General features: G+C 54.7%; 6 protein-coding genes across 6 annotated transcripts; 3 read left to right on the top strand and 3 right to left on the bottom strand.

Annotated features, from left to right (window-relative positions):
- Window positions 1-742: 742 nt before the first annotated feature.
- NTF2 (Nuclear transport factor 2) lies at window positions 743-1443 on the bottom strand (the record flags this gene model as incomplete). The annotated part of the gene is made up of 6 exons (XM_064802652.1): window positions 743-859; window positions 918-1019; window positions 1102-1173; window positions 1232-1296; window positions 1349-1366; window positions 1437-1443. 6 exons carry the CDS (start codon window positions 1441-1443, stop codon window positions 743-745), a joined length of 381 nt encoding a protein of 126 aa, XP_064658777.1.
- Window positions 1444-1654: 211 nt separating this feature from the next.
- Window positions 1655-2650, top strand: LTR77_005406 (uncharacterized protein; the record flags this gene model as incomplete). Its single annotated transcript, XM_064802651.1, has 1 exon — window positions 1655-2650. One exon carries the CDS (start codon window positions 1655-1657, stop codon window positions 2648-2650), a length of 996 nt encoding a protein of 331 aa, XP_064658776.1.
- A 427-nt stretch (window positions 2651-3077) lies between these two features.
- On the top strand, window positions 3078-4124 carry LTR77_005405 (uncharacterized protein; the record flags this gene model as incomplete). Its single annotated transcript, XM_064802650.1, has 1 exon — window positions 3078-4124. One exon carries the CDS (start codon window positions 3078-3080, stop codon window positions 4122-4124), a length of 1047 nt encoding a protein of 348 aa, XP_064658775.1.
- Window positions 4125-4226: 102 nt separating this feature from the next.
- Window positions 4227-5282, bottom strand: LTR77_005404 (uncharacterized protein; the record flags this gene model as incomplete). Its single annotated transcript, XM_064802649.1, has 1 exon — window positions 4227-5282. The coding sequence occupies one exon, from the start codon at window positions 5280-5282 to the stop codon at window positions 4227-4229; it is 1056 nt and encodes a 351-aa protein (XP_064658774.1).
- A 698-nt stretch (window positions 5283-5980) lies between these two features.
- UTP21 (rRNA-processing protein utp21) lies at window positions 5981-9109 on the bottom strand (the record flags this gene model as incomplete). The annotated part of the gene is made up of 1 exon (XM_064802648.1): window positions 5981-9109. The coding sequence occupies one exon, from the start codon at window positions 9107-9109 to the stop codon at window positions 5981-5983; it is 3129 nt and encodes a 1042-aa protein (XP_064658773.1).
- A 245-nt stretch (window positions 9110-9354) lies between these two features.
- VIP1 (inositol hexakisphosphate and diphosphoinositol-pentakisphosphate kinase) lies at window positions 9355-14067 on the top strand (the record flags this gene model as incomplete). The annotated part of the gene is made up of 2 exons (XM_064802647.1): window positions 9355-11757; window positions 11788-14067. The coding sequence occupies 2 exons, from the start codon at window positions 9355-9357 to the stop codon at window positions 14065-14067; spliced, it is 4683 nt and encodes a 1560-aa protein (XP_064658772.1).
- Between the last annotated feature and the right edge of the window lie 16 nt (window positions 14068-14083).

Genomic DNA, 14083 nt, shown 5'->3' with positions numbered 1-14083 from the left:
GCAGTGTCAAAACAGTGGTTCAGCTTGTTGATAGCTCTCAGCTTTGTATTGTTCCGAAGGTCAGGGATGAACAAGGATCGTTGCGACTGTCGCTCGGGTTGGATGGATCCGTGGCTCTTGTTGGTAGCGGTGGTGAGGAAGAGAGTTAGGAGGGCTCCAAGAGTCAGCAGGCAATAGCGGTCCTCTGGGGTATATGAGAATGCGATTGCCTAGGAGGTAGCGCATCTGACGACTTGCGCTTTCGTTTCCACGATGTTGCGAGCTCAAAATGGCAGAGTCAGGGTCCAAGTGTGGCTGATGCGACACGTGAGCGCCACGATCTTTTGACGGGCTCCGACCACCGGTACCACAGTGCATGTACCTGCACTTCTTCAGATATGTATTTTCTGAGTGGAATACAGGCATCGAGGCGGGTTCGTGATGTACCGCTGCATGGACTAGGCAGAATGCTACCGGGAGAGGGGGAAAGAGACTGCTGAACACTAAGATCGTGAGGTCATGCCAACATTTCTGGACTGCTATCTTGACCGGCAACCCTCCGAGATCCTGTTCGGAGAGCGGGCCCATCTGCTTCAACGAGCACCGCCGCACGCAAGTTTGGGCCGCCACCTGCGCGCAAAGACAGCACTTTCCCACTATCCAGTGACTCCTGATGCATGCCGCTGGCGATCAACAATGCACACGGTCTTCTCCTTTGGAGAGACGAGGGCGCATTCCTTGCTTATGGATGCCGCTCATCCCCCTAAGCCGCAGGATACACCAGCCGGAAGACGTCGTTGAAGACAAAGTAGCTGCCCTGGTCGTTTGGCATGAGCTGGAACGTCTGGGTGTAGCTCATCGGCCGCCTCTCCTCCTCGACCTAGCGTGCGCAATTAGCGACCGACACCTCCTCGCACTGGGCAGTCGGAACAGCTCACCAGCAGCGCCCCGCTCACTACCACGATGATCCCACCGGTCGTATTGCTAGGCTGCGCGTCAATCGTCGCGACTTGATGCTCGATCCTCTGGAAGGGCAGTTCCTGGAAGAAACAAAGTGTTAGGCACCCAACCAGCTTTTATCTTAAGCTCAACGCTTGTGGATTGCGATGCCAGGTATCATACCGAAAGCTTTGAGACGATAGCCGAAGTGCCTTGACATGGTGTGGCTTCGAATGTGAGCATAGACTCATCTCTCTGTCATTGTCCAGTCAACATCCAGGTCTCTTGTCAGCCTGTATACCCGAGAACGTACGTAGAGCGGTGCGAGGTTGTTGCGGTTCTCGTCGAAGGTCTTGTAGTAGTACTCGACGAATTGCTCTGGGGCTTGGTTAGGCCGGTCGCGTGCACGAGAGGAGGTAGTTTGGCATACTGGCGATGCTCTCGAAGTCTATTTGCTTGTTAGAGAAAGCCTCTCGGAAGTATGCCATGTGCTGAGCCTGTCCGGTGGAAGTACTTACCTGCCATGTTGGGCGCGGTGACCGGGTACAAGCTCTAGACGTGGGCAGGAGAAGCGGGTGCCAGTGGATGCAGTGAGAGGAGAAGAGGTTGTCGCGCAAGTGAACTGCATGTGTTGGCGCAACAGTAATGTGAAGTGGGCTGGCGGGGGTGTGGTCCGAGCGCTCTTGAAATCTTCCACGACTTCTCTTCGTCAGTCTTGCAACACATTCACTTCGCAATGGACGATTCTGCTCTAAGCAGGAATCGCAACAAGCGCTCACGGTCACCCCAGGGGCGCGGTGCCAGCGAGAAGGACGGTCGAGATGTGAAGCGCTATCGATCGCGGTCACCGCACCGCCACAAGCACCATCACCACAAGAAAAAGGAGAAGCTGCCTTTTCGCAGTCCCCATCTGCATAGACACGACTTCGACGCGTATAAGGCGTTGTTCGCAGACTATCTGGACCTACAGAAGGATCTGGACTTTGCAGCATTGGACGACCGCGAGATCCAAGGAAGATGGAAAAGCTTCCTCAATAAATGGAACCGTGGCGAGCTAGCGGAAGGATGGTATGACCCAGAGACCAAGCGAAAGGCCGATGATAGAGCAAAGGTTTCAAGGAGGCCGAGTCCACCAAGGAGACCATTCGTATCTGACGCCTTGCCTAACGCATCAGGATCTCGAAACGGTACCGTCTCTAAGGAAGATGAAAGTGATGATGATCTAGGCCCAGCTCCTGCGACTTCTGGGGGAGAACGCTATGGACCTTCAGCCCCCGGCTTCCAGGATCTCCAGTACAAGCGAGAATTAGCAGAAGAGGACCGAGCAAACCAGCGAGCGGACCTTCGGTACGAGCGCAAGCAGGACCGCAAGGCGCAAAAGGAGCGCTTGGAAGAACTTGCACCGCGTGCAGAGCCAGGCTCGCGCGAACGGCAGCTGGAGAAGAAGCGTGATGCGGCTATGTCAAATCGTGCTTTTGCCGAGTCGAAGGATGCTGGCACTGAGGAAGTTGGGGAGAGCGATCTGATGGGCGACGGTGGTGTCGATCACTTCAAAGCTAAGAAGAAGGCGGAAGAGAGGCAGAAGAATGAGCGGGAGCTTAGGAAGGAAGAGAGATTGAGGGCCAGGGAAGCGGAGAGGGAAGAGCGACTTTCTGAGCACAGGAAAAAGGAGGAGAAGACTATGGAGTACCTGCGGACTCTTGCACAGCAGCGATTTGGTGCTGGAAGTTGACCCGGGTTCGCAGTCATCGCGTTGAGAAGCTTTTGGTCCAACATTTTGGCGCCGCACCACTCCCGACAGACCTGCTCCGAGGCTCTGGCTTGCTCAGAAACACAATACACCTTAGCAGGTGCGCCTGGAAACATGTAATCGTGCAATGGGTTGGCAGCAGAAGTAATCATCAGAATAAACACCACGGCCGAAACGAGCGCCAAACTACTTGGTGGGGCACTCACCTAAGCGAGTAAGCTGCAGTCTACCATTGCCTGTATGAGGTATCTTATCAGGTGTGAGCTTTCATGGGCCACTTCACATAGGACACATCACTGACTTAAGTCCCCCATGTTCTGAGCCACGACCTGAACTCTCTTCTTGCTGTCCCGAGAGTTCATAGAAATAAACAACCACTAATTTCTCCATCTTCAACACTTTCAGCACGATGTCTTCCATGGGAACTGTCTTCTCCGGCTACCGTGAACGTCTAACCGCGTTTGAGGAGCAAAGCAAGAACCGCTTCAAGAATGGAATCGCCTGGGTTGAGGGCGAATTTGTCCCGCTCATGGAAGCCCGCATTCCTCTCATCGACCAAGGCTTCATGCACAGCGATCTGACCTACGATGTACCCTCCGTGTGGGACGGCCGATACTTTCGACTAGACGACCATCTGGACCGAGTGGAGAGGAGCTGCACCAAAATGCGCATGAAGTTCCCTATCCCTCGGTCAGAAGTCAGACGGATCTTGATTGACATGGTCGTGAAAGGCGGCATGCAGGATGCTTTCGTCGAGATCATTGTAACGAGAGGCTTGGAGGGCATGCGCGAGTGTATCATTGAAGGCAAGAAACCCGAAGATTTGAAGAACAGTCTCTACATCTTCGCGGTCCCTTACGTATGGGTCATGCCGCCGGAAATGCAGCTCATGGGTGGCGACGCTATCATTGCCAGGTCGGTCAGACGGGTTCCACCAGGATCATTTGATCCGACGATTAAGAACCTGCAATGGGGTGACTTGACTCGTGGGATACTGGAGGCTATTGACCGGAAGTCTACGTACCCTTTCCTGACTGACGGTGATGCGAATATCACGGAGGGCTCTGGGTACAACATATGCTTTATCAAGGACGGGTCGCTATATACGCCAGATCGAGGCGTGCTGGAGGGCATCACTCGCAAGAGCGTCTTCGATGCTGCACGTGCTCACGACATTCCGATCCGGCTTGAAGTTGTGCCGGTCGAGATGGCCTATCAATGCGATGAGTGCTTCATGTGTACGACGGCGGGGGGTGTCATGCCCATCACGACGATGGATGGACAGCCGGTTAATGGAGGAAACGTTGGCCCGCTAACGAAGAAGATTTGGGATACTTACTGGGAGATGCATTGGGACGATAAGTTCAGCTCTGCGATCGACTATACTAGCCAAGCAAGTGGTGCGGTGAATGGAGTGGAGCACGAGAAGACCAACGGCACGACAGATGGTCACTAGACTGCTCTCAAGGAATGAACAAAGTACTAGTCGTTGGTAAACATGCATGACATTGCTTCTCGAGGAACCAGAGCTCCTGCAGCACGACATTGCAATCGCTTATTAACAGTTATCCGATTGTTCGCTGAGAGAATCAGCTACCTCCACCCCGGTACCACCATCCCCACCCCCGCTACCTCCATCTGATCCAGTGAACTCTCCAATCGCACTAGCAATATCCACCACATCGCTCTTCCTCTTCTGTCTCCTCGCCGCCTCCGCCATCGCGACCGCACTGACAATAATCTCCTCATAGCTGTCATCACTCAACCTAGGCTTCTCGAACGTGAGAAGATCGCCTTTCATCCTTGCCAGTAGATTGCCATTCCACTTCGTGTCCCCCAGCATTGCTCCACCAGTACTCCGGTCTTTCTTCCAGTACCAGCGCTCGTCGACATTGGGGGTGGAAGTCGCCTGGAAGCCCCAGCGGTTGTGGAAGACGCCTTGATGCGAGATCGAGGTTTCATGGCCATTGACGTTGAGATCGATGCGGTTGCTGGTGAGGGTGTGAAAGCGGATCGTGCCTATGGTTTTGGAAGTGCTGATTTTGGTCACCGTGATCAGAGGCTTAGTGGAGAGGAAAGATGGCATCTTTGCCGCTTCTCTGGTTATGCGGAAATCTGCGAGGCCGGTGGAGTGGTTGCGGACGTCGTCTTTGCCTATGTGGACAGCGGAGATGGGCTGCGAATCGGCGAATGCTTCGCTTTGGCTTTGCGTGAGGGTCTGCGGGTTGCTGTGCGGTGGCAGTGGATCTGGCTCGATTGAAGTTCTCCACGATGGCGATGATCCTTCGCTAGAGCTAGAGCGGCTTGAGTCTTGTGGGCTGGGCGGCTGTTGGTTGTTGATCGGGTTGAGGTGCCTCGGTGGTAATGGCGGTCGGTATTCCTCGCAGTCTTCGTATTCTGCTGGTGATGCGTAGTAGGCTGGCAATTGTTGGGCGTGCGTTGACTGAGAATACAGCTGCGGAAGAGGCTGATACTGATATCGTTGTGGCTGCCATTGCGCTGGCATAGATGTATAGCTGTAGCCGTGAGGTCGGCTCATAGGTGCCCGTGGTCCGACATGATACTGCTCCGGCATGGGCATTGGAACCACTTCGCTGGGGTCGTAGGCTGACATACTCGATGGTAACGTCGAAGCTCGCGGCCGCGACTGGACCTCCCTTGAGTACTGCGCTAGACTGACTGCCATGGCTCCAACTGCCTACTGCTGCTTCTCTCAACGTGCGCGCACTCAGTGAAGCGCAGAGGGACAAATTTGATCATGGGACGGAAAGCGGAGATGAACTTTGGAACAGGAATAGGCACAGAGCGAACAGTACCGTTTATGATCGGAGTATAGCAGCCATTGATCCACACTGTCCAACAACCTGTGATGACGAAAAGCTTCAGCCATGCGCATCCCTCGCAGATGCTTGTGTGCCTTGCGGCAGCCAGAAGAGCGATCTGACCAGTCGCGCAAGAATCCTCGCTCCTCGTTCAGCTGTCGGCATGCACGCTGAAATCCACGAAAGCGTAGTCTCGAAGCTTGTTGTGGTTCTCGTACGGAACCTGCGACGCGGGCACAGAAGAGGGCTGCGTGACGAAAGGTGAGGTGCTCGTTGGGGGCCAGAAATGCCCTCTCGGAAAGCCCGATTTAGGAACCGCTGGTTGGCAGGATCCCACAGAACCGGCGAAGTTGTGTCGATCAGAAGAATTCTCCGGGACAGCTGAAGGCTGTGAGAAGGCAGCGCAGTTCCTGGTGATCGCCGTTCAGCGATTGGAGCGCACTCCTCGATCAGTACGGCAATTCCGTCGAAGGTAGCACTCCTGTCTCATTTACACTCTAGCAGCTCGAAGGTATCCAACAAGACCATTGCAGTATCCAGCTAAGCGCTGCACCCTCCTTCTCTCCTGTTCCGATACAGCAGACCACTCTTCAACAGCGTCACGAAGACTATCATCAGCCAGAACAACGTCGCCATGAATGCGAAGGAAGACGGCCATCCAAGTCTGCGCCAGCTCGAAATCTCTTCTCTGCGCCATCAACCACTCCAAAGCATGAACAAAAGTCAGCATCTCGCCGTCTTCAGCAGCGGTGTGCATGGACCGAATTTCGATATCCGCTGCAGATGGTCCGAGACTTTTCAAATGGTCGACGAACGGCGCATAGTCGCTTGAGTCTCGAGCGTCGTGTAGTAATGCTGTGTAAGTACTTTGCGTGCCTTCCTTAGCTTGTCGCAGCACACGTCCTCTTTCTTTCTCAATATCCAAAGCATCTGCTTCGCCAACCCTCTGAGCGGCCGAAGTAGTCTGCCGGTCCTGAATAGAAGGCAAGAAGAAAGGCGCCTTCTCTGGCTTTTTGGGTGGCTCGACAGGTTTATTGCGTTGTCGAATGAGGTCGAGGTGCAGTAGGTTCTGCCATCGAGATCGAGGAACAACTGAAAGAGACAACAGGTCGGAAGCAAGTTGGTCGACGTCCGTGTTAGGGCCGCCGTTGACCAAGTCGAGATCATCGTCTTCGATTTCTTCATCGAGGTCGGTCTGTACGAGTACTTCACCTCCGTCGCCGCTCACTGTAGGAGCGTGGGCGTCAGCTGCTAGAATCTCCGTCAACTCCTTTGCACCGATGTGTCTGGCCGGCACGTGCGTGAACAAGGAGCGATTGCTCCAGATGTCCACGCCAACAGAGTCAGCTGTTGCGGTAGCAAGAAACTCTGCAGTGGGAGAGAAAGCCAGACTTGTGCATGTAGCCGTGAGTTTGAAGGCGTCCACCAGGTGACCGGTCGGCAGGTCCCACAGCAAGACGACATTTTGAAGGCATGCCGCAATTTGGTGGCCATCGCTCGAGAAACAGAAGTCGACGATGCGTGCGCCCATCAGCTCTGTTATGTTGGGCCGAGAAGGCCACAGCTCACGTATAAGTCTCTGGGTAGAGATATCGACCACTCGGACGCATCCGTCCGCACAAGCAAAAGCAGCCAGATCGGACTCGCGGTGGTAGCGCATGGCGCTGACACTCGTAAAGGCGGACCAGTCAATTTCGCTGCTCAGCAGTCCGGATGCGAAGTCCCAGAATTTAATCTTGCCATCAGCTCCGGCAGAAAGCATAGTCTTGTTCAGACTATCTACGGCTAAGCCAACGACAACACTCCCATGCTTGCCTTGACCGCGGTAGAACTTTCTCTTGCCATCATCATCTTCCTCTAAACCGTGCTTCACCATGTCCAGCTTCAGCTGCTTGGCTTGCATCGGCGTCAATCGAGCCGGATATCGCTGGCGATGAAGTCCAGACTGCAGATTGAACATTTCTATGCCACCTTTCTCTGAGCCAACGACAGCGAAAGTGCCGCACGGAGACATCGCCACGGAGGTGACATTGCTTCCATCACCGGTATCAAAAGCCCAGCGGCCGGCCTTCTTGCGGCCCCAGAACCAAGTGCGCGCTTTTTTGTCGTTCTCGTGCGCGGTGACCACACTTTCCCAGCCGGTCATGGAACTGATCTCGGCGCTAACACCCTTTCCTTTCGCAGCGTGCCAGACAGGATGCTTCCCGGGCACTGCACCTATGCCCCCGTCTCGATTCAAGCTACAGGCTATGCTTGTGATTGGTGGACACTTGAGTTCCTCCAGACTGTCGCGACTTCCAGCAGCGAGAAGACCTTGCTTCTTAGCCTTCTTTTGAAGAGCGCCTTGGCTGAGTTCGGTGCTCTGTCCATCGCGCCTGAGAGACCATCCCCACAGACTTCGGTCTTTACTGGCAGACATCAGCCATTTCCCGGTATCATCAGAGCCGTCGGAAGCGCTGGGAATGAACTTCAGATTCGTGATTGACGCGCCATGACCGCTCCTAGAATGCAGTATCCTTGGTATGGGGTTGAAAGGTGTCTCATCGAAGATCCACGTCTTGAGGCTGTTGTCAAGTCCACTGCTCACCAGTACTGCTTGGCCGGCCAGGAACTCAATTTTGCTGGTGCCACCAGGAGACGACGGCGTCGGGTGAGCATGAGCAGCACGGAGCACACCAGCCTTGCGCCCACCCTCATTCAGATCCCACAGCGTGACGTCGCCAGAATTTGTCGATGCCGTAGCCATCACACCAGCTTCCTGCCCGTCGTCGCCGGCGCCTAACTCGTCGGTTCGAAAAGTGATGCAGGTGACCGCTGCCCCAGCAGATGTGTTGAGCTGAATCACTGTCTGGTCTGTCCGGATGTCATGGATGTGGAGGGCGCCCTTTTCGTATGCAATCGCAACCAGAGACAGAGCTGGGGTCGGCTCGATGGCTGTGACGGCTCCATATGTTGATGAAGGTGGAAAGATGGTGTATACAAGCTTGCCACTCAACACATTCCATATCTCCGCGCTCCCATCCTGACGCCCAACCACAACCTTGTTCAAGAAGGTGGGCAGACTTGCGATGCATTTTGTGAGCGGCACAGGAGATATGCCTTGTAGTGCGGTGTACAATTCGAACGTCGCACTCTTCCATACCAGCATTCTCTTTTCGCAGACACCCACAATCCACGAACCAAAGATGCCGAAGCACTTGATCTTCTCATCCCAGCCGTTAGGTAGCTCAAGCTCAGCGTCCTTCTTGCCTCGCTTGAACACCCACACGCCGACCCCAGAGCCCGGTGTATGTCCACCCCATGCCGCAAGCACTCGTTCCTTCCATGCTGCGCTGGCGGTGATGGTCTCGGGCGTCTGCGGTCTGGTGATAAAGACGAGATTTAAACCCTTGCGAATGTCGTATGTTTGCAGGCTCCGGCCGACAGAGGTAGTGATCTGGAAGGTCGTCTTGCCCAAGGGGACACTGGTGAATGGGACCGCTGTGGGAGAGACCAGACCAACCGTTCGGTAGGGAGCAAAGACTCGTGAGGCGCCAGGTTTGAGGTGTGTTTTGGTGGTGCCGTTGGTGAGCTTCTGCCGTTTCGCGACCGGCGCATCGTGCTCACCGTCTACATCCATCATTGCTGCCGTCGACGCTCCCAGAGAAGCTCGCGCATTCGAGTCTGCTGTCGTAACTTTTTAGACTTCGCGAAGCCGCTAAACCATTTTGGGCTTATCGATAAGATGCAAAAATCACATGCTCGAATTTGGCCGTGAATGGCCGGGCCCAGAGAGTGAACTTCTCGAGAACGGGTCCCTTATTAGAACAACACCATACGCTTGGGGATGCAGCTGTGTACAACACCAGATGATCCGTAGTCCTAATGGCCTCGAACTTCGAACCGCTGTCTCGCACAACTTCGGGCGAGTCGGAGCGGTCCCAGTCATCGTTCAAGCTTCTACAGAGGGCTCCATCGTCCCAACACAAGGCTCGACATGCTGACCTAGAGCCTTCATCTGGTGATGTCGAGCGCGCCAGTCTCTCCATGCCACCGCCCGCTCTCAAGCCCGTCCCGCGGCAACAAGGGGTTAGCTCCAACTCTATCAGGAGTGTGGATCAAGAAATCATGGGCTCCATCAGTGGTCAGCAAGAAGAAGCAAAGCTGCCGCGAGCTGGTGTGACTACTCATGGCGATCCAGCTGGAGATTCTGGGATTTTAAGCCCTCTCGTGCCAGATCCCGACAGCCAGACTGCAAGCACGAGCAAGAGACGATCTGATCCGGGGCTCGTCGACATGCATCTCAAGAAGATCTCACTGCCTCATGGCAAGAGCGCTCCCAGCTCTGTCGTGGGAAGCTCCGACCAGGACGGTGTGCTTTCCCATGTCAACGCCCCTGCCGTCGAAGCTGACGAGCAAGCAGCGCAAGCAGACAGCAGCAACAGAGCCACCACTGCTACACAGCATCTATCTGTTACAGCGCAGAGCCAGAACGGCGCTCTATCACCATCACTAGACAGCTCGCTTAAGGAAGCACAATTCATCAGCACGACCGCACCATCTGTTACCTCAGCCAGCTCATCTGTCACCGCTCCCACCTCTCCTACGCCAGGATTCACCAGGGAGAGTCGACAGAGTCGAGGTCGTATGCCTGTTCCATCTCGTCGCATTTCTACAAGCGGTCCGAGCAGCACATCAGCTTCCATGGAGCGGCCAACTGCAGAGAAGAATCCAAACAGGATCGGCACCATCGGCATCTGCGCCCTGGACAGCAAGGCGCGTAGTAAGCCCTCGCGCAATATCCTCAATCGTCTCATGGGCAAGGACAACGACTTCGACGTGGTAATATTTGGCGACAAAGTCATTCTTGATGAGAACGTCGAGAACTGGCCGGTGTGCGACTTCTTGATCAGCTTCTTCAGCGATGGATTCCCACTTGAGAAAGCTATTGCCTACGCAAAGCTGAGACGACCGTTCTGCGTGAACGACGTGCCGATGCAGACCGTGCTGTGGGACCGGAGACTATGCCTGATGATTCTGGACCAGCTCGGTGTTCCAACACCAGCCAGACTCGAAATCAATCGTGATGGCGGACCAGTGACGCTCTCCATGGACATTTCACAGCGGATGTACCAGCTGACCGGGGTGAAAATGACGGGCTCTGAAGGCCGTGGTGGCGATCTGCCGCCTCCCAGGGACATCCACATGGAGGACGATAACGACACACTCGTCGTCGATGGTCATCGATTGACCAAGCCGTTTGTTGAAAAGCCCGTCAGCGGCGAAGATCACAACATCAACATCTACTACCCGAAATCGCAAGGTGGCGGTGGTCGAAGACTCTTCCGCAAGGTCAACAACAAGTCAAGCGAGAAGGACGCGACACTGATAATACCTTGCGTGATTTCCGACTCGGAGTCCAGCTATATTTACGAGCAGTTCCTTAAGGTGGAAAATGCAGAAGATGTGAAGGCTTATACGGTTGGGCCTGACTTTTGCCACGCTGAGACCCGCAAATCTCCTGTCGTCGATGGAGTGGTTAAGCGGAATCCCAATGGAAAGGAAGTGCGATATGTCACGTCACTCACAAAGGAAGAGCAGGTCATGGCTGCTAAGATCGCATCTGGCTTCGGCCAGAGAGTCTGCGGATTTGACTTGCTGCGCGTTGGCGACTCGAGCTACGTGATCGATGTCAATGGCTGGAGCTTTGTGAAAGACAACAATGAATATTATGACAAGTGTGCCAGCATACTGAAAGCCATGTTCATACGAGAGAAGCTACGCTGGGGAGGCCAACCCACACCGAGCGAGACGGATGACAAAGAGTACAGCTTCCCTCCTACCAGCGCTCCAGACAACGCCAGCGGCACGAAGAAGACCCAGGCTAGCAAGGTCGACGTTGAGCGAGGGAACCATCGAAATACTCTCAAGCAAGTTCTCAGATCTCGCAGTATCTCTCAGCTTCGCGATCATGTCAGTCACGCTGCGCACAAGGTGGGACATCCTGCCTCAGCACGCAGTCCGAGCGGTACAACAAGTCCCATAACCTCGCCGCCCACGCTTGAACGTGCCTCCAGCTGGCAAAAGATCCCACCTACCTCCGTCCCGAAGCACGACTCTCTTCCACCCCCAGTTGCTTCGCATCTGAATGTAAGAGGTGTCAACTCGCCGGAGAGACCAGCATCGTCTAGTGAATTGGAAGAACCTCCGACGGAGGTAGAGGTGCCGAGTGTGCTACCGGCGCCAGCTTCAAAATCGCAGTGGAAGCTGAAGGGCATGGTGGCAGTGGTAAGACACGCTGATCGTACTCCAAAACAGAAGTTCAAGTTCACTTTCCACTCGAAGCCTTTCGTCGACTTGTTGAAAGGTCACCAAGAAGAGGTTCTGCTCGTAGGCGAAGCAGCCTTGAAGTCAGTGCAGGTGGCTGTCAAAGAGGCACTCAATGGAGGGCTGGAAGACGCCTCGAAGCTCAAAATACTCCAAAACGCTTTGGCCAAGAAAGGCGCATGGCCCGGCACGAAGGTTCAGATCAAGCCTATGTTCAAGAAGCCCAAGGATGGCAAAGATGGTGCAGGCAAGGAGCAGAAGAAGAGCAAGCATGAGAAAGAATCAAACGCAAACGGTGGTTCTGAGCCCATAGCTGGCTCCCTGAATCAAAGCGAGGTCGAACCAGGGAAACAACAGATTACCGCTGAACCAGAGTCTCAGACCGGCACCGATCAAAGCGGCTCATCGCCATCACAGCATAGGAGTAACTCGGTTGGAGAGGTGACGCTTTCGCGAGCTGCAGCCGCCGACAACAATCTGGTCCTGGACAAGTTGCAGCTGATTATGAAATGGGGCGGTGAGCCAACACACTCTGCTAGATACCAAGCGGCAGAGCTGGGCGACAATATGCGCAACGATCTGCTTCTGATGAACCGCGATGTTCTCAACGATGTCAGAATCTTCACCTCTTCTGAGCGTCGCGTCACCACTTCCGCTCAAATCTTCGCCGGCACATTCAGAAACGAGAAGGACGTGGATGATCATCACATCCGTGTTCGTAAGGACCTTCTGGACGACTCAAATGCAGCCAAAGATGAGATGGACAAGGTCAAGAAGAAGCTCAAAGGGCTGCTGCGACAGGGCTACGCTGTACCGGAGCAGTTTGCATGGCCGAAGAACACGCCGGAGCCTTACGTTGTTGTCCGCAATGTTGTCGATCTGATGAAGTTCCACCGCAGAGTCATGCGGAATAACTTCGCGAAGCTACAGACATCGGATGCTGTCAGTGCTCTCGAGCGAGTAAAGAGTCCTGCCACAAGCAGCGCAGACACTGACTTCACGCTTTCAAATGGTGGACCACAGCCCCCGAACTCTGCCTCGTCTGTCCAATCTAGGTGGTGCACGGGCGAAGACGCCGAGCTGTTTAAGGAACGCTGGGAGAAGCTCTTCAACGAATTCACGGACCCCGAGAAGGTGGACCCCAGCAAGATCAGCGAGCTGTATGATACGATGAAGTTCGACGCTTTGCACAATCGCCAATTCCTGGAGTGGATCTTCACGCCCAGCCAAAGCATCCTGCTCGAGGAAGAAGGCGGGGATGCGAGGAAACTCACACGCACGGAATCGGTCGTTGCTAGAGAGGAGTTTGCGCAGACCCACAACGGTATTCAGCCGACAGACGACGCCAAGGGTGACCACGAGATCAAGAAGACGGACAAGTCTTCGAGGAGTGGCACTGCGAGCACCGCATCCTCGAACCTCGGACCGTCCGTTGAGAAGGAGCGGCATTCGCTATCGCACAAAATGGGCATCAAACGGCGATCTGCTGATATCAAGACTGCTGCCCGCACAGCAATGGCTGGAGAGAGTGCTGAAGATTCGTACTTCAATCTGTACAAGGGCACTGGGACTGCGGCGGAGTCCAAGCTGAGGAGCGACATCCGCCTTGAAAAGCTGAACGAGCTGTACGGCTTGAGCAAGGTCTTGTTCGACTTCATTGGACCGCAAGAGTACGGCATCACAGATTCCGAGAAGCTCGAGATTGGCCTCTTGACCAGTTTGCCTCTGCTCAAAGAGATTGTCACAGATCTTGAAGAAGTGCAGGCATCTGATGATGCCAAATCATTCATCTACTTCACCAAGGAATCGCACATCTACACGCTTCTCAACTGCATCCTGGAGGGCGGCGTCCAAACGAAGATCGCTCGCAATGCTATCCCTGAGCTCGACTACCTCTCGCAAATCTGCTTCGAGCTGTACGAGTCCGAGAACGCCGAAGCAGACATCGACCCATCGAACCCAGAGTCCAATTTCAACTACTCTATCCGCATCTCCATCAGCCCCGGCTGCCACACTTTCGACCCGCTTGATGTGCAGCTGGACAGCAAACACTGCATCGGCAACGCGCCAAGGCGCACTCTGACGCCGCACGGGAACTGGAAGGATGTGCTGGAGACACTGCGAGCGAAATTTCACACTGTGAAGCTGCCGAAGAGCTTTGTGGCGATCAACCTGTCGGAGAAGATTCCGCAGGAGTTTGCGAAGGGTGAGCCTGGGACTGAGGAGGAGGATGTGGTGACGCCGGCGAGTCCGATTGCGCCTGTACACTGATCGTTTTGGGGATGGT

The sequence above is a fragment of the Saxophila tyrrhenica genome (genome assembly GCF_035928015.1).
Source record: "Saxophila tyrrhenica strain CCFEE 5935 chromosome Unknown scaffold_8, whole genome shotgun sequence".
Taxonomy (NCBI): Eukaryota; Fungi; Ascomycota; class Dothideomycetes; order Mycosphaerellales; family Extremaceae; genus Saxophila; species Saxophila tyrrhenica.
This window is presented reverse-complemented; position numbering and strand designations above follow the sequence as displayed.